Below are 21,239 nucleotides of genomic sequence, written 5' to 3'. Positions count from 1 at the left end.
CTACTGCAGCATTTAGCTACATCATCTGTGGGATTATCTTGCTTGGTCTTCATCTGCTGTGTCTTCCATTGCTTCTAAATTCTTCAGCTTCCAAATTCTGCAAGGTCTGCAGAATGCATTTCCTTTTCATGTCTTACATTGATTTACTCCAGAGTGCTGTGTCATGGGGGAAAAAGCAGGGATTTCATCAAAGTTGTAGTATGTGATTGTGTCTTCAAAAACTCCTCATAAACTCCCTGCAGAGGAAAGCCTTATTAAAATTGCTAAGACATTCAGTGCTTGGTTTTGCAGTCTGATTTTTCTTTAACTGATTTTTCTTTAACTATAAATTCTTGGTAGGTTTTTTTTTCAATATATGTTGGAAAAAAGCAGATGTTGCTCTTTATCAGGATGGATAACTTCCAATCCAGCAGACCTCTGCAGTTTGAGTTGAGAGTATTATTTCAGCAGGGTAGATTGCAGTTATCTTCTCTGTGGTCCACAGGGAAATAGGATGTATTACTGATGGCTCTGCAGATACCAAGTCTCACCATTTGTCTGCTAGACAGCAACTTCGGGTTTCATTCCAGTTCTTGAGGGAAACGTGCACCCTTGGCTTGTTGCCACCCCCCTGCATTTTCTCCTAGATGAAACTCCTGCTGCTGCTTCTCCACGCCTTCACTTTATCAGGCACCCTTTGCTCTTTACCACCCTTGATCCCAGTTTCTGTGCCCAAGTGGCACTTAAAAAATCCATTTTCACATTGGCTCTTCATTTGTGCATCTTGCACTCAGAGTCTGCCTCTAGTCCTTTACATTTCCCACACATGGCTTCCTTGTCTCCTGCATTGTGTTTGGACATGGTGATCAATGAGTTGCTAAAATCTAAATTTCTTCTGCATACATCAATTTGCAGTATGTCCAAACATTTGTCCTTGGCCAAGTTCAGGGGGGTTTTCCTGGGGTTGCCAAGAAGATGTGCTCAGTGACCCACCCGTTGTGAAGTGTGAGTGCTCTTGAGCTGTTGCAAAGGTCTCTGGGGCTCATTAATCTGGAAGGAGCAGTGTGTTTTTCCCTAGCCTCTCCTTTGGAGGAGCCTGAAAAATGGCTCTCAAAATTGGCAAAAGCCCAGTGTGGAAAATTCTAGTCAGAACAATTCTAGCTTGGTAAAATTGTAAGAACTAAGGAGATAGTGTTGGAGTGGGAAGAGCTGGGCAGTCTTAGCTGAGGCAGTTTTTCCATGGCTTGCGTGTGCCCTTTGTCTTCACTGCTGCTGCCAAAATAAGATCTTACTCTTAAGATATCCTAATAAAAATGGTCTTCCATATGGGATTTATAAGTACTTTAATTTTGAAAAGCCACTTAATTTGAAAGACCTGGGCTTTTTATAGAGGTAAAATAGATTCAGGGGCTTATTTGTGTTTCTGAACTTCCTAGTATGGTGTGTTCTGCCTGAAACTGGTGACTGCAAGGCACAGCAAGTTCTTTCTTTCAGAATATCCACCCTATTTTAGAGATAGTGCCTCTTAACAGTGTCTACAGGTGTTGCTCATCGCGTGCTGTTGGGTTACAAGGTGAAAATATGTCTTATTTTCTTTATTTCTTGATAAAAAAGCATGTTTTACACAATAACTGCAGCAAAATTTAGTTAAGAACCAAGAGAAATAGCTAAGTCTTCTGGCAGTAGCAGAATTAGGAATGTGTATGAAAGGGAGAGCCCAGTTGTACAGATCTTAACTCTCTTTCTTAATTGAACACTGTCACCGTTCGGGTGGATGACTTGTAAATGTAATGGATTTTGTTTTTAGAAAATAAGCTGTCAGTTGCCTTCATGGAGACAGTAACTCAGCTGGAAATTGAGTTCTGGGGATTTGCTTCCTTTCACTAAGCATGCAAGAGGAGATAGAGATAAAAGATCCTGGGAGCTTTCAACTAAAAAGTTGCGATCTGGGGACTCAACAGTATTCTCACACTTTCAGTTGGAAGGTTTTCCAAAGGGGAAAAGGTAATTTGGGATTTCAAAAAGTCTGAAAGGCAGATTTAAGTTCATTATTCACTATGGGTTCTTTTTGGCCAAGTGGAATGTCTACACAGAGAGACTGGTGTCCTGCCTCCAAAAGTGAAGTGGGAATATTAACATGAAAGTGTATTATTTTTTTTTAATTTATTTTAGCTAAGATCTGATAAGAAATTGTCAGGAACAGAAAATTGTCCAAAAAATGAACAGGGATGTCTTTTTAAGAGGTGTACACCAGTTATCTCCATTTCTAGTAAGGAATAGGATACAAGGAATAGGATTACAAGTTAATCTCTGTAGGAGAAAATAAGAGCAGAAAATGAAATCATAATGTTGGTAGATAAGGATGTTAAATGAAAGGATGTCATGCATGTCTTTGAATAAATGTAATCCCCCAAACAAACAAATCTCCCCTGCAGTGAGAAAGAAAAAAATGAAAAATGTAACCTGGTAAGGCTGCACAATGAAAGCGTTGTGGAGAAGCCATAATTAAAATTGAGACAGTAACAGGACACACTGAGGAAAAGGTCACAAATGAAGCTTTACTTCAGAAATGTGAAATTACACAAGAGTGAATTTAAGGCATTAGTGGAGACCACTGGGTAAAGAAGGTTGTAGGGTTGTGTTTGATACCCCAAGAACAGGTGAGGCAGCAGCACTTGGCATGCAGGCACTGAGCCTCAGAAGGGCAAGTGAAAGGGATTTATTCAGAAAAACCCTCAAGCTGAAAGTTAGTGGGGGAAAATCCATGGAGGGCACAGAGTCTGTTAGAGGTTGCTACAAAAAGCCTGCAGCCAATCTAGAAAATCATGAACTAGTGAACATTGCATGTGCACTATTTATCACTGGAAATAAAGGCTGTTGAAACATTCATGCCTTCTCTCCTCTGCCAGGGTCTTAAAAGCACTACAAATTTCACAGTCCTATCTTTCCAAGTCCATATTTATTATTTCTCTAAAGTAACAGTTCATTTTCACTCTCCTGATTTGGATGATCTATGGAAAGTATTTGGTTGTTATAGATTGAGAGTACAGTATCATTGTTTGACAGAACTTATTTTTAGTCCACCAGTGCTTTAGCAACAGTCCATAAAAATAAACTAACTCTCACAGTTATCATCCTAGACCAAGCCCTGCATGAATTTGTTTTGGAGATGGATGAATATTTCCACAGCCTGAATAAACCATGTGATCTTGATTTAGCATTAATACTACTTGATATCAAAAGTTAGTTAAAAGAGTATTTCATGTTGTAAAATCCAAAATAAACAATTCAAAATACTTAGCTCTAGCTTTAGTTATTTGCCTTCTTTGCTTCTTAGTAATTTTGTGTCATTGTTCTCTGCCATGTTCTTTCTTATTTATTTAAATTTATTAGCTTTTAGAAATATTTATTGGTGGGAATCTAATATATCACTTCCATTTTCTCCTCAGTTAATTAATTAGTTAAGAGAATGGAATTGCTTCTCAGAAATGCTGGTTCATGAGCTAAAAGCCATTTTAACCTTTTCAGAACTTGTCAGAATAGTGAAATTTGATGAGGCTCAGTGCAGCTAAGCTGTTTGGAAAGCCGTGATTTTTACAGAGATGATAGGATGGGTTCCTAGATGGAGCTGTAAGGTCGGCAGCAGCTAAAAATTGAGTAAGGTGGATAACTAAAAATGTGATTGGACTCTGTGGGACCCAGGTCCTGTTGTCCCTGATTTCACAGCTAGTGAGCAGGGCAGGCAGGCTGTGGCTGCAGTTGGAAGCACAGGTTTGCACAGATACACACATTCATGAGCAGCTCTGTGCTTGTGCAGAACTTGGATTTGAGGAGAGTGAGGAATGCTTAGTCTGCAAGATGAAATTATTCCACCTAAACATCCTGCTGAGGGCTCCTTTCTATTAGGAATGTGTTAATAAGCTGGCTCTGAGGAGCAGAGGTGCTTGCTGATAACACCTATGCACTGTAAAAAGCCATCATTTGGGTTTTACCCTTTGATTTGTGTCTTCTATTTGGTTACTGATTCACAGGAGGCTGTTATTCCTTAGAGCATGGGAGCTTGGCTAATTTAAGAGCTTTTAAGGAGGGATTCTGTTGAAAGGTTCTTCCTTCAAAAGGGCTACATTATATCAACCGGGTCATGCTTATCTGCATGGTGGCTGGCTTGACACAAATGAGGACATCTCTGTCATGACACCCCTCCACAGGAGCAGAGTTAGACAGTAAAATTGTCCATAATGCTAGTAAGATGATAGTTCTAAGGAAATTGAAGAAAAGAGCTGCTGTTGACACCTCTGTCCTGTTGTCAGTATGGATTATTTTGCATGTTCTGATGTCTGGATTGTCCAAGCTCCAGCAGGGAATGATTTTGTCAGTGTCTTTGGGTTGTTGTGTTTGTTCTAAAACATTTTGGGAGTAGATGATAAGCCCTGCATATGGGAGGTACTTAATACATGTTGCTGCATACCATGCTGTGTGAGCCTATACACACATTTTCCAGGTATTAAAGTAAAACCATTTCCAATGAATCCTTCTTGGTGGTCTTGTTTGGGAGAGGACTGAGACTTCGGGGTCATAGTTTTGAGTCTGCTTGGGGCAGGACCATCTTTGTTGCTGTGTCAAAGCTGTTGTATTTCATTTTTTTTAGCTGACTAGTAGCAGGTTAATGTTTGGGGTTTTGCTAAGCTCCTCTGAGGTGCCAGATTCATGGTGTGGAGGGCCCAGAACTTGCAAGCACTTGCAGGTGCTTCACCCAGGAAGTGTTACACAAGTGTTATCCCCCTCTGGAGATCAGTGCCTGTAAGCTTGGTTTCACAATGCCTAATTTAGAGGTGCATAAATCCTGTGTTAGATGAGGCTTTCTTTATGGAGTATGCCCTGTGCTAGTGTGCACTTGGTAGTAAATCATTTGGAATTGGATTGCTTCCCAAGACTTCCTCATCAAGGGGCAAGTTTTTTGTTAGCCTGTAACTAGCATGAGCATTCAGAGGCAGGTTTAGCAATGGCTTTTGCATTAGCTTTTGCAATGGCTTTTGCAGCAGAGCTTCTTCTAATTGAAGCAAATTTTCTCATTTACTTTCTTCTGTCTTTTGGTTTTTAGTGTACATTGAAAAATAGTCCTAAAATGTAAGTCCTAAAATGTACCCTTGAAAATACTTCTGTGGTATGTTGGTCCCTGCATCACTGGTAAGGATGTAATTCTGATAGAGATGAGAGCAGTGACCTGAAAATGGGACATGTATATAAATTTTATTTGTGTTCTAATCAGAGTTCCTGACTGATTATATACAAATCTGAAATTTAAACCAAGAAGAAGCCTTTATAAGGATGATGTAATACAGTTTCTGGTAAGTCAGAGACTCTGACTGTCCTTCAGAATTGTAATGGCAGAAGAAAAGTGTAACTCTACAGCAGTACATATAAAAGGGAAATAAAAAGTAATAGTTATATCCATTTAATTAACTGGCCAATAATAGTGATAATTTGTTTTGCCAACAAAAATGATGCTCAAGTTAAAAATCACTTGGGCTATTGATCTATTCCTTGAAAACTTCAGAGAGTCAGAACACACTGGTATTGACTAAGTTCCAGAGGAAAGGTTTGTATTTTGCTTTTTAAACTGGAGTTCTTCTTGCATATTTTATCTATCTATGCATATTATGCAATGTTGAATTTTGGATGTCACCATGTGAGGTGTGTTATTACATGGAAGTTGTGTGCTTGCTAAATAGAGGCACAGATCATCTCCTCAGGAGGGCAGCTCTGTGTCCTTCACAGGATTGCTTTCCTCCTCTCATGGTTGAACCCCAGGCAGTTCACTCCCCCCCCAGTGGGGCCAGGGAGAGAATGGGAAGGGTAAAAGCTGGAAAACTCATGCCTTGACACAAAGATTAATAGGGAAAGCAAAAGCCACAAGTGCCAGCAAATCAAATCAAGGAATTTGTTCACACTTCCCATGGGCAGCCAGGTGTTGAGCCATCCCCAGGAGAGCAGGGCCCCCTCACAGTAATGGTGCCTTGGGAAGACAAACTCCATCATTCCAAGTGTCCCTTTTCCTCCTTGTTCCCCCCAATGCTCCTTGTTCCCCACTTTTACTTACTGACCATGAGGTCTGGAATATCCCTCTGGTCAGCAGGGTCAGCTCTCCTGGCTGTCTCCTCTCTCAGTCTGCTCCCAGTGTGGCACTGTGGAAAGCAGGAAAGGCCTTGGCCCTGGGTGAGCCCTGCTCAGCAGGAACAGAGCCATCTCTGTATTCTCTCCTGTGTTCAGCACATATCCAAAACACAGCTCCATTCCAGGCACTGTGAGGAAAAGGAACTGTAACTGAAACTGAACTGTAACTGAAAAGTAACTGTGCCCAGCCCAAAGCAGCACACTGCAGTAACTCAGTTCCACCCAGTTGTGACACTCAGCTGTGCTAATAAAAGAGAGAAGGGTGGTTGCAAGTCACAAACAAATATTATTAATGTTTCAAGGGTCTGGACTCTGCTTGAAGCATCCCAGCTATTGTAGTAGCAAATATATTCATGAAAGAGAGACAGAATAGGAACATTGTGACCTGATGTGGTATTTGTGAAGTAACAGTTAGTTTTACTATTGACCTTCAAAACCACCATCCTAGAAAGGACTTGACTTTGTTATAAAGGGCATTAAACTCATCCCAAATGTCCTTGCTACAGAGGTGAAATTTAGTGCTGTTTTTTGTTCACATAGCAAAAATTCTCCTTGTACTTTCTAAGTTCTCCTGTGGCAATTGGCTAGCTCTAGTTGGCTTGGGAATGCAGCATGATGCTTCAACTATGCTCACTTTTTTCTGATCTCTGTGGAAATAAATTAATTAGCCTTGGAAATATGTTCACTAATAAATACTATCCAGGAAAGGCTGCACATAAGCAGAGCTGTTCTTTCCATCTCTAATTAAAATACTCCTAAACATTTCTATGCTTTTTTTCCTAATTAAAGTTTCTTTCTTTAATATATTTGGCTGTGCAGAAATGGGAAGCATACAGTTCCTATTGTGAAAGTTCTCAGGAATGCAAACATGAATAGTCAGTTTAAAAAGTCAGAGTAGTGTCTTCTAACAAAAGAGAAACAGCCTTGGTTTTGAGAAGGAGGAAAACCTTCCACTCATTAGATTCTCATGCATGGTCTCAGCTCAGCAATTGCTTTTCTCTCATATGCTGATAAAATCCATTATGTCTATGGATACACATCTGCCTCTCCACCTGTGTGTGTATAAAAAGGAAAAATTCCCAACACCTGATTGGTCCCTAAAGTTGCTGATAGCCCAGCAGGCCAAAATGGATCTGAAATCCAATGTGGAGTTTTAGTTTTGTTGTTGCTGTGAAGACATGAACAACATTGATAATGTTCTGGCACAGGATTTCCTCTAGGAGAGTGCTGCATCAGAGGTCACTATAGCACACTTAGATTCGTGTGTAAACTGAAATAGCTGTTCTGTAAACCTAGAGCTGCATGTTCCATGAGCACTGTTTGGAGTGTTGCTTTATTGCCTGTCCTAAGGATGTAGAAATGGTCACAGCTTTGTATGCATTAAATGGTCTTGGACTTCTTAAAGCAGAATTGCTGTGCCAAGTAAGCAATTATCTTTGTATTTTACAAGCTGTGCCTGTGTTTTAAACTATGGTGTTGAGCTGATAATTTATTTAGCTAGCTTAAAAAAATTATGAGAGGATAAACTTACCTTGATAAATCATACAGCACCATACAGTAAGAGACTGGTTCTGTCCAGAAATCAGTATTTCATGCCCAAATTCAGTCTGACATTTTGAAGATTCTCTAGAACTCTGCAACAGTGATTTGCAGAAAAACAGAAATCATACCTGAATGAGGTGTCTTTAAGAGTTCTGTTTGGTTTTGTAAAATAAGCCAGACAGATATGTCACTGAAAATCCTACTTCAATTTTAATGTGAAAATCTTATGACCAGTAAAGCTAATCCCTTGGAATTACTACTTAGCATTTCTGTAGAGAAGCTCTTTGAACCTTGCCTGTCTTGCTTGTCAGTGATTTTACAGTTAGTGTAACAATCCTGCCTTAGAGTCTGGGAGCAGGGGTGCAATGCTGCACCACCTGTGATACTGATAAGGGGGGAAGTGGAACTGTGGATTGGTACAGCCCTGGCATGTGATGGAACCTGTGCTTATCACCCTCAGGGGTGCCAACAGCAGTGACAGCGCTGTCCTGGGGCAGTTTGGTCTGGCTCTTGTTCTTGCCGTGGGTTTGTGCCTCTGCAGCAGCTCCCTCCTGCTGGGTTGAGGTGCCCTGGGCTGAGGCAGGTCTGGCTGAGCTGATGGGTTCCAAGTGCTACCATTGTGGAAGTGTGTTGTGCAGCACTGTCTCTTGATGACCAATTTCACACTCCTGCTTCTGTCCTCAGTGAATCCTGGCTGCTGGCCATGCCTCCAGATACAGCCTGTGCCTGCATCCAAAGAGCACTGAGCACTGCAAAGCTGAGAGGGGCTGCAGAGCCCTGCCCTCTTAATGCCTGGGGCTCCCAGCCTGGGATCATCATGACCAGCAGAACTTGGGGTGCCTCTCTCAGGCATGGATAATGAACTTCTGTCCTTTTTTTTCCTCTCCTTCTGTTCCCTGTATGATACATGTATCATTATTACATGTGTTTTCCCCCATCCCCGAACTCGCACAAATCCTTCTCATGTTGAATAGAGTGTAGTCTGTATTTACACTCTTCACACTGCCAACTCTGTTCAGTTAATTGCTATATTCCCCTTAAAAAGGGAGTGCTGAGTAAGGATTTCAGGGCTGGGCTGAGGTATGATACACAGAAAGTGATAAATGGTTTTCTGGGTTTTTTCCTACATACTGAATCATATCCCATGTGCAGGGTCCACTTGAAATTCAGCTCCCATGCCATGGTGTGTTTTGCAGTGCTGTGTATGCAGAGGAATGTGCAGCCTGGGCCTGGAGGGGCTTTGAGCAAGGAGGTTTGAACATGCTTTTGGCATTTTTATGTGGTCTGAGAAAACCAGGCTAGAGGCAGGAGAGCCTGCATCACGTGGGGGATGCTTTAGCCTTGCTGCAGTCTTGCAAGCAAACAAGGAAATCAATGGAAAAGCGTGGTACAATAAATAGTTGAACCTGCTGTGAACCTTGCAAATGAGATAGTCCAAACTGGCCTGAGTCATCAGCTGTTCAACATCTGAAAACCAAGAATAGGCAGAATAACTCCTGCCTTCAGAGGGAATGGCTTCTGATAAAACACAGTGGGAACATCACCAAGGGAAATGCTTTCTTGACGTTTTAATGTGAATCAGTAAAGCAACTCAAAACCAAGGGATTATTTGTAGACTGGTTAATCTTTCTCAAAAGCAATCTATGATGATAGAAAAAAAGAAAACAAACCCTTTCAACAGTGCTAGGAAACAGAGACACTTTGGTTCATGACCTAGTTTTTTTCCAAAAACATCAGTGTTATATTTCAGAATTCTCTTTGATTATCCAGTGGAGGTTTTTGTCATCTTTTTACTGTGCTAATTAAACACAACATTTTCCTGGGGCAGCAGTGCCATGCTTGGACAAAGCCTTCTCCTTTGTTCATTAGAAGGTTATGTTGTATAGCATATATTGACATTTTCCTAGGAATATTTTAGTGACCAGATTTTCATCAATGTAACTGTCACTAACAACTCTAGGAGCACTGCTTACACTGTAAGGGTGTGAGAGAGACACTGATCTGTTGATTTTGTTGTCTGAGAAATGGGTCATTTTCTTCAGTATCTGTATGTGCCTCTATTGTTCTCCAGAGGATCTCTCCCTTCGGATTTTTTCTCTTTACAACGCTTTCCCAGAGGTGTGCCATGATGATCTGGAGCTTTAGCACATCCTTACTCCTACACTTAAAATTTGCAGCTGTGGTCCACATCCTGCAATAAGAATACGGTGATAGTTTGCAGGCATCAGCCTCAGGAGCATGTCAGGACTTCATTTTTATAGCAAACAATAGAAATTCAGCTTTCTCAGACTTTAAAGTGCAGGTTCAAGTCCCTTTGGAAATTTTTATGGATGTGTTTTATCTTGGAGCTGTGCCACCAATGTCTGTCTGTTGCTTTGTGATATTTTTCTGACTCCTGAGAGATGGTCTTGCTGAAATATTTCCAAAATAAAACTCCCCTTATTGCAGCTATATTTGGGGTTAAGTTATGGTTTATCAGATCAGCACGCAGGGCTTGCACTTCAGTGGGGCCTCAAGGTTCCTGAGAAATTTAAGTTTGTGCAGGTCCCTTGCAGCATTTTCCATCTTCTGCCCAATCCTCCTTCGCTTTAACATAAAATTACAATGTTGTGCCTCCCAGCAAAACTGGGAGATTCTTTCTGAGACAAGAGAGAGAAAATGCTGATACTTGGTTGGTGCAAAGGCAAAAGAAACAGGAGTATTGCATTTACTAAAAAAAAAAAAAAAAACCAACAACAACAAAAACCCCAAAACAAAACAAAGAAAACCCCCACCAAAAACAAAAGAAAAACAACCCCCCCCAATATAAAAAACTCTTACTAAATTTTACCCCATTCCCCTGCTGCTATGGGAGTTTGCCACTGATTTTGATGGGAGCATAAAGAGATCTCTCTGCTTTTTCTTCTGGTGTACAGTGACATCTACAGAGAGTGGAGCACACCAAGCAAAACTTTCCCATTCTGTATCACTTTTTTTTTTTATTACTCTTTTTCTTTTATGTATCCTTATTTTAAACTCAGGACTTTTTATATGCACAGTATTACTTACGTTCCCACAGAAATCAATTTTTTTTAAAAAGTTGTTTTACTATGACAGAAAGGACTTTGATGTTTGGAAGTGCAATAGCAGTTTGCACACAGAAATAGGAATTCCTTTCTCTTGATTGGGTGGTGGGATGCTGGGCTCTACAGTGCAATGCACTGAAAGGCAGCTTTTTGGAGATGAAGATTCTTTCACAACTTCATTGTTCTCATCAAGAAGTGGATTTTGAATGCTTTTAGTCTGAGTTCTTCTGCAGTTATCATGCAGATAGCTTTTTCATTAAATATTTTAATTATTGATGTAATGTTCTGAAGTGTTAAAGAAAAGACTTCAGATTTAAAGCTGTAAATTTCATTATTTTCCTAAAAATTCCAATTAATAAATTAGTTTAGGAGGCAAATAGGGCTGCTTTAAAAAAAATTAATTTTTAGACTTAATTAAAAACTCCTTAATTCTGTCAAGTACATTTTTAGTTGTCATTTCTTGGTTTATTTTTTTTTTGCTCTTAATTTTTTGTCTTCAAGAAGGTAATTTATTACATGTGTGTAAGAATGTAGATACTTGGGCTCTGAACTTCATGGCATTTATTTTTTAATTGTTCTTGTTTATGCCTTTTATGGTAGAAGTCTTAATTTTGAAATATCAAAATGTGAACATTTTTGGGGAGTAATTTTTTCTTGGATATTAAATATTAAATGTATCAAACCAAGGTTGAAAGTGACTGCATCAATGTGTACAAATACATCAGGAGTTGGTTTAGTCTTGGCTTTTTCCCATACCAGGTCAGATGTTATGATAATATTAACTGCAAACCAGATCCAGGTCTCATTAAACTAATACAGCAGAATGATAAGCAGAAAATTGCCAAGTAATGAACAAAACCCAGAACTTTTAAACCTTATTAAGCCATTGTGGCTGATGAGCAGGTTTCATGGCCAAGGCTTTCATGTCTGAAAAATGACCCTGATGTTTGCCAGCTGGCATTATTGGTTAATTTGGGTTAAACTCAATTTGCAAAGAGGAAAGAACACAAAGTAAAAGAATATTTCAGTGGAGCAGGAGGGAGCACTTAAAACCCATGTAGTAAAAATCTACTTCTATGTAGAAAATCCTTGGCAAAATGCAGCCTTATGCAGCAGTAAAAAATAAATTGTATAATAGATGAAATACACCCATTCCTTAAGAAGAGACAGAATAATTATTTTAAAGAAAAAAAGAAGGTGCTAGTGTGATGTGTTAGCATTGAAAGGCATTGTCAGCATTTTTCTTCCTGTAGGGATCTGCTGTGTCCAAACTCTGGACATTTCTTATTCCTGCCTTTTGAGATTTTTAGCTGGGGATGACAGGAGTAAGGAAAAAAAGATTAAAAAGTATTGTTTCACCAGTAATTGAGGGAACTTCCATTTCTGCAATGGTTTCAAGTATGAATTTTCTAACTCTTAAGAATAATCACAGGAGGCTTTCAGTTGCTGCAGTTTTTATGGAAGGAGGCATCTGGAAAATGTCTTCCCTTAGCCGTGGGTTTTGGCAGGGGCTGCAAGCAAGCGTGGTCAGTGGAATTAAACTGACAACTGCTTGAGGTACTGTACTTGTTTGCTGTATGTGCTTTCCTTCAAGAAATATTAGTATTTATCCTAAATCTCCCCTCTAGCTGGTGACCCTGACATCATTTCAGCTGGAGTGTAACATGTAACAAGGCAGCACAGGGGGCAGCATTTAGGACAAAATATTAAGGGCTTTCTCAGCAAATACCCCTTTGCAACTGACAAGCAGCAGTAGATTTCTTTAGGAAAAGTTCCACCTGACAGAGAAACCAAAAGACCTGACTCCAACAGATTTTTCTTAGCGAGCTATAAAAATTACCCTTTGCTGGAGAAAATCAGCCTGGAGCCCTAAACTTCCAATGCTTGCAAAACCTTGTGGGGTTTTGGTCTGAATCTATTCTTTTTCTGATAAACATCAGAATACAGCCCATGAACTTGTGAATTTAGCCCTGTCACAGACATGTTTTATGAAAAATCCTTTCCTTAGGATTTTTTCTCCTGAGAAGCTGAGAGGCCTCAGGAACAAAATGTAAACAATGGTTCTCTGCTGCTGTGAAATGCAACAGGTGCATCTGGGATTGGTCCATGTTGGTTGTTTCTAATTAATGGCCAATCACAGTCCAGCTGTTTGGACTGTCTTGGTCAGTCACAAGCCTTTGTTATCATTCCTTTTCTATTCTTAGCCAGCCTTCTGATGAAATCCTTTCTTATATTCTTTTAGTGTAGTTTTAATATAATATATATCATAAAATAAATCAAGCCTTCTGAAACATTCTTGTTTCAGTCAACATTCTTATCTCTTCCCTCATCCTGGGACCCCTGTGAACACCACCACAGAGCCCCTGAGGGGATCTCTGGGGCTCAGCAGCTTTTGTGTGAGTGCTGAACAATAAATGATCTCTCAATCAGGTGGTCTCTAAGGAGTTCAATCTGAATTAACTCTTTGGAGCTCTCCTTGGTGTCATGTTGACATTGCTCTCTCTGTACCTCTTCCTCCACAGACCCCTCTTTATCTCGTAAACCATGGGGAGACCGGCCCCATCCGGTGCAACCGCTGCAAAGCTTACATGTGTCCCTTCATGCAGTTCATTGAAGGGGGCAGGAGGTACCAGTGTGGCTTCTGTAACTGTATAAATGATGGTAAGTCGTGTTTCTCTCGTCTGGCATTCTTGTCAATTCCATAAGTCTAAAAAGAAACTGCATCCCTGAAATTATTTTCTTGACTTGCTGATTTAACAAAAAATAGTTCAGGGAGATGCAGTAACTAGGCTTATTTCAAAATTTAAAAAAAAAAATTCCCAAGAATAGTAGAGGGAAATATTTGTTCAGTATAGTTTAAAAAAATATATGAAAAATAATGCTGACTCATGAAATCCAGCCTGGTATGATCAAAAGTTTATTTTAAAAATTTTGTGACAGCACAGGATACAGAACTACTTGTGTTGTTAATTGAAAGCAATTTTTGTGCTGAAAGAAAACATTAATTTCTTTAAGAAATGCAAATTTACAGCAAGAAGCAAATATTTAGACCCATGTTAGCTTCTTCCTGTGTATAACTGTGGGTGCAATGGTTAAATAATCTATTCATCTTGCTGTGACAAGTGTTGGTTTTCACAGAAGATACCATGCCATATTTGTTCAAGTGTGCTGCATGTGACTCATAACTGTTCTTGTGCTCCTGGCAAAATCCCAAATCTTGGCCAGAATGAGCCTTTCTAGACATTTGTATCAAGCTGCATTTCCTCAGCTGGATCACAGGGCTATGGTGCTTTCCCTAATACAGTCATCTTTTCAACTCTGAAACATGAACCTTGTCAGACTCCCTCCAACTGCTTTGCTGCCTGGAGCTCTAATGTTTGTGCAGGCATAGCAGATAATAAATTTCATCGTTTGTTAACAATTTAAACTCTCATAAAGGGAAGTTTAGATGCACTGGGAGCACTTTAAGGAAGACATTTAAGTTGCAGTATCATTTTAAATCATGCTGGTATTACTACAGTGACTTAGTCAGAAAGCACTTGGCAAAAAGAAAATCATTGATAAGGATTAAAAATGGCTAAGAAAGTAGGTTGATATTCCCCTCACTCACACACACATGCACTTTTACAGGCAAAAATGTGAAAAATAAGCATTCTGAATATGTATTCATTGAGGAACCATAAGACTGGCTCTGTGTAAATTGTTGGTGCAAACCCATTTGATTTCTTACTGCTTTGGAGTATATCACATCTGCTGAGAGGATTTGTTGTGTTGTTGCTCTATTTGCCCAGTTTGAAATGTTTGTTCCTGTTCTTGTGTTGGCTTGTAGTCCCCCCATTCTTCTTTCAACACCTGGACCACGTGGGCAGAAGGATAGACCACTATGAGAGGCCTGAGCTGTCCCTGGGATCCTATGAGTACGTGGCTACTTTGGATTATTGCAGAGTGAGTACTGCCAGTGTGCAAACCAGTGTACACTGTTATGGCAAAACAAACAAGCTCCTCAGAGTAAATGCACTTGTAAGCTGCATATCAGCTTCCAGGAGCATTCTAGGAAATATGGATAGGTGTAGAGGATACAATGGTTTGTTCTTTGGTGCTGCAGAACATGATACAAGCAAGCAAGAGTAACAAGCAGTGCAGCAAAATCATGGATGACCAGTCTTTAAGCGAGACATGTGCACATGTTTACCAGCATGTTGCACTGTTCAGGGGATAGCTTTGAAATTCTGGTGCATTGTTGCATTTTAGATGTATGTCTTCTACTGATTTTTTAAGACCAACACATGCCTAAATTGCCTTCCTAATATCCAAAACCTTAGCAAAGGAATTTGACTTTGGAATCTGTTCCTGGCAAGAGTCTTCTTAGTATTCTGACCAATAAGTTACAGTAGAATTGGTTCTCTCTTTTTCATATCAACTCACTGAAGAACTCAATCCAGAGCCCACTCATGTTACTCTAAATATTTGTAGTTGGTTTTATTACAGAACTCTATTTGATACTTCTGAAAGCATAAATTACTTAATCTTTTCAAACTTCACCTCATTTTACAAAACTGCAAATGTGACTTCATCTGACTGCAGCACGGACACATTTTTCTGTTCTTGCTGGAATCAGGCAGAATTTTTTTCCTGTGAGTGGAGCTGAGGCTGTCATAAGGTTGGAAAAGACAACTGGGTCATACAACATCTTGGAGTAGCTACCAGTATCCTCTTCAGACCATCAAATTATTGCTGGGATGAAGAACATGAAAAGGTTTGGTTCTGCTTGCTCACTAGAGTACTGCTCCAAAATCCAGTGAGATCTCTGAGCTAACCTGTAAGATTTGATTGAAACCTGGGTTAAATCCCAAAGCAGGAGAGAATTTTGGTGGGATGCTGCAGAAATACAGTGTGGGACACTAAGTGTACATCTAGTGAAGCTCCATCAAATCTGAAGCCTCAACTTCTGCCACCTGTCTTAAACCAGGGAGTTTCCTCTACAGGTTACCCAGTCTGGTCTGCCTGCTTGCTACAAAGATGCATCCTCAGACTTACTGCGATGTTACAAAAAAGAAATCTCTTAGAAAATAACACTCTGCTCTGGAAATGCTAAGTCATTAAATTTAGCATTATTTTGTAATGGACTTTTCACTTGGCTCCAAGTTGCAGTGGTTCCCTTCTTTTATAAATCCAGTACAAGACCAGAACTGAGAAGTCATTTCCTTTTGTGCTTATCAAATGACAAGGATGAAGAGCTACAAAGAATGTTAACAAATCCCAGCTGTAATGGTTTGCATTACTGCACTCCTGCTAAGCGGATGTGGTGAGAGTACAAGTCCGTGTTTCTGCCATATATTTGTCAGACCTTAGAGATTCTTTCTAAATGCTGATCTGATACAAGAGTTTAGAAGCAGTTTTGGGTGCAGTTTCTGAATCCAAGTACAGTAAACAGAAGAGTTTTGACAAATCCTGCCTGGTTTTGGTTCGCTGGAATTAATCCTGATTTGCATGAGTCAAATAATTCAGATGCAGGGAATAATGTTCAGTTCAGTTTAAAGTTTGCCAGGGACTAGGGATAAGTCATAATTCAAGGGTTAGATTAATTTTTCTTAACTGGAATTTTTCTAGGGTTTAGTTTAACAAGCATGATTTGTTTAAGAGCTCAGAACTCTATATGAAGGAAGTGAAACTGTAATGAAAAAGCTGTCCTGAATTTGACACCAAATAATGACCACTACTCATCTAATGGGAATTAAGAAAACCCATTTCAGGGAGTGTGATGTTCACTCTTGCTCTGTTCATTTTGTATTAACTTCCAAGGTACATCTCTTGGCATTACATTTTTTAAAACAAACCTTCCTCTTACCTTTTTCTTACTTACAGAGGCTTGTGTCAGTAGTGTAGGCCCAATTTGTGTGCCAGTTACACTGTGGATAAGAGGAACTCCCTAAGGAAAACAGGAGTACAGAAAAAAGCCAAAATACAAATTTTTTTAAACACTTGAGTTCCAGCAGAAAAGTTGGTGCTTAATCTTCTCTAATGAACTGTTATCCTTTAGAGATTTTATTCCATTAGGATGCTGTTTTCTAGTGCTAGTGTTCTATTCCAGGGCTGGGCTTTACCCAATATGTGTCAGCTCTCTGCAGTAGTTACTATTTACGATTCACAGCATTTTTCAAACAACTGAACACTGTATTTGCATTTTGTTATGGTATCATCTCTAAATTTTTTCCTCATAACAGGACACTGTCTAATTTTCCCTGTGAATAATCTTTTTTTTTTTCCCTGTGTAGGACAAGAAGCCTCCTAAACCACCAGCTTTTATCTTCATGATTGATGTATCATACAGAAACATAAAGAGTGGCCTAGTGAAACTCATATGTGATGAACTGAAGACTCTGCTAGATAAACTTCCAAGGTAAAGAGGCATTAGTGTGCTTGGCTTAAACTCACTCTGCTGCACTTCTCATACAGCTTTGTATGATGAAAGGCAAAACTAAGCTATGGGTCATGTCAGAATTTCCAGAACAGGAGTTTTTTGAGTGATAGTGACCAAATGTAAATTTTAATGCTGCTGGCAATTGTTACACTTGGATGTCTGGCCTTACTGTATGAACAGAAACAATCTGCCATGCTTTTGCATGTGGCGTTTGTATTCTTTTCCTTGCTTGCAGCGAACTCTAGTGGTGTTATCAGCTCAGCCACATCTCGTAGCTTCCACTTCACTGGCAGCACTTGTGTTTGCTGGGGCCCTGCTTTTCTCATTGAATCCAGCAGGGAAACACCCAAACCAGAATCCTCAGGAGTAGCCAGTCTCTCTAAAGCCATAGTGCTGGTGGCTTGTATCTTAGCTCTAAATGTTAATTAGCAAAACTTTCAAAGCTTCTTGCTGCACTGTGAGACTTTTCTGTCCTAGTTTGTGTCTGAGAGAAGAAATCTTGTAGTCAGCAACAATTCTATGAAATAGAGCACATGTGCTTTGTGAGCATGAAACACAGCAGCAGTGTTACTGCTCATCAGTATTATTGATAGTGTATGATTTTAGTGTATTTGGTGTAAATTTTAGTGTATCAATGTAGTTTTCAATAGAGTTTAAATAGCACAGACACGTAGGGAAATGAGAGCAGTGAAAGACTGAAAAATGAAGTAGACAAGATGTTTCTTGTCTACATATAAAGGCATATAAAAAAAATAAAATGCTTTCTAAATAACAATGCTTGCAGAGAGAAAACAGACTTATGAAGTGGAGAGAGCAGTGTGAGGAAGGGTGGGAGATGACTTCCTTGGGACAATCTGGGATATGTTAAAAATCTTTTTTCTTATGGCCTTCTGGGATCCCTGTGCCGGAAAGAAATTCCAGTCCGGGGTGGGGGTTTATTTTATCAGATGCCCATGTAAGGCCTTCTCTCAAGTAGTTTTTCACTGAAGATTACACTGGAGACACAAGTGGTTGATATTATCCTGGGCATATCTCAGAGTTTTCCATCAGGATTGGTCATGATTCTGAAGAGAATAAGAGGCATGAGTGGAGTAACAAAAAACATTTGGCAGTTTGGAAATTTGAATGGGGCAAGCAGAAAAGGAATGAAAGCAAGTGTATCTATATCACAAAAGAGACATACTCATCTTTCTCACCAGCACTCTGAGAGATCTGTTGTGAAATAATTTGGGCCAAAGTTTTCATGTCTGTTGAAAAAGCAATTAAAAAAAGAAAGCCAGGCCCTTCATTTTCCTCAGATTTTTCTGTTGGCTTAAGCAATATTAATTTAAAAGAAGACAAACATAAGGCATTCCACCAAAATCTATGGTGAAAATTTTACTATGTTGCTTAGACACAGAGGTCACTGTGTGGTCATTTTCTGTTGCTGGGCAAAGACACCAGCAGAAATATTCTGCTGTTCCCACACGAGGGAAAAGCCCTATGCAGGGAATTCCCCTTGAGCTTGTATCTTTGAGAGGAAGGACTTTGGGTACCAAAGAAATCTGTGCAGAAAAAAAATTGCTGAAATTTTACAGCAGATGTTTTCAAACCTGTGTTCCAAACAAGAACCCCCTCCCTGACTGTATCTTGAGAAATACTGAGAAATGTGTTTGTAGAAATGTGCTTATGAGTTCAGAAAACCAGAGTAATGAGTTATGCAATTATGATTTTTAGGTATATAATTAAAAATAAAAAACAAAAAGTATTTTAATGCATTTCTGTGGATATGGGTCAGGTTTCTCCTTGTGAGTCTTCCAAAATAACTAGAGTGTGAGCTACAGAGACAATTGGCTGCTTAAAGCTAACCCTTAAAACAATGATGGGACTTGATGGAAGTGGGGCAGTGCAGACTGACACTGGTAAGAGCAATATCTGGAATAAAGGTCCCAAACACCTGGTCTGTAACACCTTTGGGACTGGGGTGATGTGGATGCTTCTCTTTGAAGTAGCAAGGTGGTGTATGTGTTGAAATTGAATAGCACTTTGTGCTCATCAAGCTCCATAAGTAATTGTGCTGCTTTCTTTGCCATGTTATGATGTCAACCTAGTTTAGTCTTTATCTTTGGGATTTTTGACTGTTTGAATGGGATGCACCATTGATAGGGTTGATGTAACTTTATTACCTTTTTTTAAAGAGTAAACATTAGAGAAGTTGATTTTATTCAGGTGTTGGAATTTGACCTAAGGCCAGGCTTGAGTCCATTATATCTGCTTGGTTGTTGTTTGCTTTGTTGTCCCCAGTACAGATAATGATCAGAGAGCAGCGTTGCATGTCAAAGGGACGCTTTTATTGCAAGGTCAGGATTTCAGAATTACAACCAGTTGGGTTTTGTTTTTCTTACAGAGAAGAGCAAGAAGAATCCTCAGCAATTCGAGTTGGTTTTGTCACTTATAACAAGGTCCTCCACTTCTTCAATGTAAAAAGCAGCTTAGCTCAGCCTCAGATGATGGTGGTCACGGACGTGGCAGAAGTTTTTGTTCCTTTGCTGGATGGCTTCCTGGTTGACTTTGAGGAATCCCGATCAGTTGTTACCAAGTAAAGTACAATTATACTTCACGAGAGTAAGATGTCAATGCTGATGATGTGCATTATGCCTTTTAGTCAGTTGGGTTTGGGGACATACAGGTATCTATTGAAGTACTTCAGAAGCCTGCAGATGCTTCAAAGCCCTGTGTTTGCTCCTCTGAGGCAAAGAAAAAGCAATATCTGTGGCATTCCAGTGCCAAACTGGAAAAGTTAGTAGGCCAGGTGTAAGGCACCTTTCAGCTGTGCTGCTTCAGAGCTGGGAGGGGGGTGAGGCTCTGAGCCACGTGGTGTTTTCCCTCTTGCAATGCACATGATGTGGAGTCCTTACAGCACAGCAGAACTACTTAATGGTTAGCTATTTATTTATTGCATGTTCCTTTAGGTTACAAGCTTTGAAACAATGCATCTCATGGAAATAAAAAAATGCATCTTTTCTTTTATTCTGGCTTAGATCCTAAGAAATTGAACAAGGAGAATTTGTATTATTTTTTGCACTATAAATTTTCATGATCAACATCTTCCTGTGTGAAGACAAGGTGTGTTTGGGGATTACCTTCCACTGACCAGCTGAGACACTGATCCTTTCTCTTTCATAGCTTGTTGGACCAGATTCCAGAGCTGTTTGCAGACACTAACGAGAGTGAGACCATCTTCGCTCCAGTTATCCAGGCTGGCATGGAGGCACTAAAGGTTAGAACATTCCTCTCTGTCAGAGAAGCAGCTTGAAATCAGTTTTGCTAAAAGCCAGTCCCATCACAGCTGGAAATTAGGGGAAAAAAGGTGTTGAGTGTTTCCAGCACTGATGTTCCGTTCTTCTAACAGTACCTTCCAACCGCTGTAGTCAGAATAAGAGCTGACAAGCATAACATCTGTTCCCAGATGTTCTTATTGAGGGAAACCAGTCCCCAGAGTCTATTTTGTGTAGGAGAGATGTTTAGGAGAAGATGAGGAGCAGGAGTCAGGTTCTTGTTCAGCATTTAAGAGAAATAAAGACACGTTTAGTTACCGCAGCAGAACAAATCAATCCTCCTGTGTCTGCACAGATACCCAGTCCTTGCACGTGTGAAGGGCAGCAAAGTCAGTATAATAATAATAATAGCATCAGACTTTGCTCTGGTTATTCTCTTGCTTCTGCAAAACTTGTTGTGCAAAACAGAATATTTATAACTGTCTGTCTGTGACCAAATCAGGCCATGGCTGGAGGGTTTCCTTTAACTGACAAGTTCTCCCAGCTTGGATACAGCTGGCAGGGGATCCACAGCCCAAGGTGCTCCCCAGCTGCTTTCTGTTTGTCTGGGACATCCCCTGAAGTGCTGACATTGCCATGGAGCATTGCCAGTTAAATGCACACCACCCTGCTTCACCACAAGATTTGTAGGGGCAGAGAACAGCGAGTGGTGCTTTAAAATGGTTGATTTGGGAGCTTTGTATGAATAATGCATGAACTGTGAGTACATAAATTTGTCTGAAGAAAAATTTCTCAAATATG

The 21,239-nt window shown here is 39.9% G+C and overlaps 1 protein-coding gene across 1 annotated transcript in view; it reads left to right on the top strand.

Annotated features, from left to right (window-relative positions):
* Nucleotides 1-21,239, top strand: part of SEC24D (SEC24 homolog D, COPII coat complex component) — a 42,566-nt gene that overhangs the window by 13,311 nt on the left and 8,016 nt on the right. The window contains exons 9-13 of the mRNA XM_071452305.1: nucleotides 13,283-13,421; nucleotides 14,590-14,705; nucleotides 17,036-17,160; nucleotides 19,568-19,759; nucleotides 20,347-20,440. Of these exons, the coding sequence (XP_071308406.1) occupies nucleotides 13,283-13,421; nucleotides 14,590-14,705; nucleotides 17,036-17,160; nucleotides 19,568-19,759; nucleotides 20,347-20,440 (666 nt within the window). The remainder of the gene's footprint in view (nucleotides 1-13,282; nucleotides 13,422-14,589; nucleotides 14,706-17,035; nucleotides 17,161-19,567; nucleotides 19,760-20,346; nucleotides 20,441-21,239) is intronic.

This window comes from Agelaius tricolor, unplaced genomic scaffold (assembly GCF_023055355.1).
Source record: "Agelaius tricolor isolate 1412-34295 unplaced genomic scaffold, bAgeTri1.0.p SCAF_34, whole genome shotgun sequence".
NCBI classification, from domain to species: domain Eukaryota; kingdom Metazoa; phylum Chordata; class Aves; order Passeriformes; family Icteridae; genus Agelaius; species Agelaius tricolor.
The sequence above is the reverse complement of the archived record's forward strand: the minus strand, read 5'-3'. Positions and strand labels throughout refer to the sequence as shown.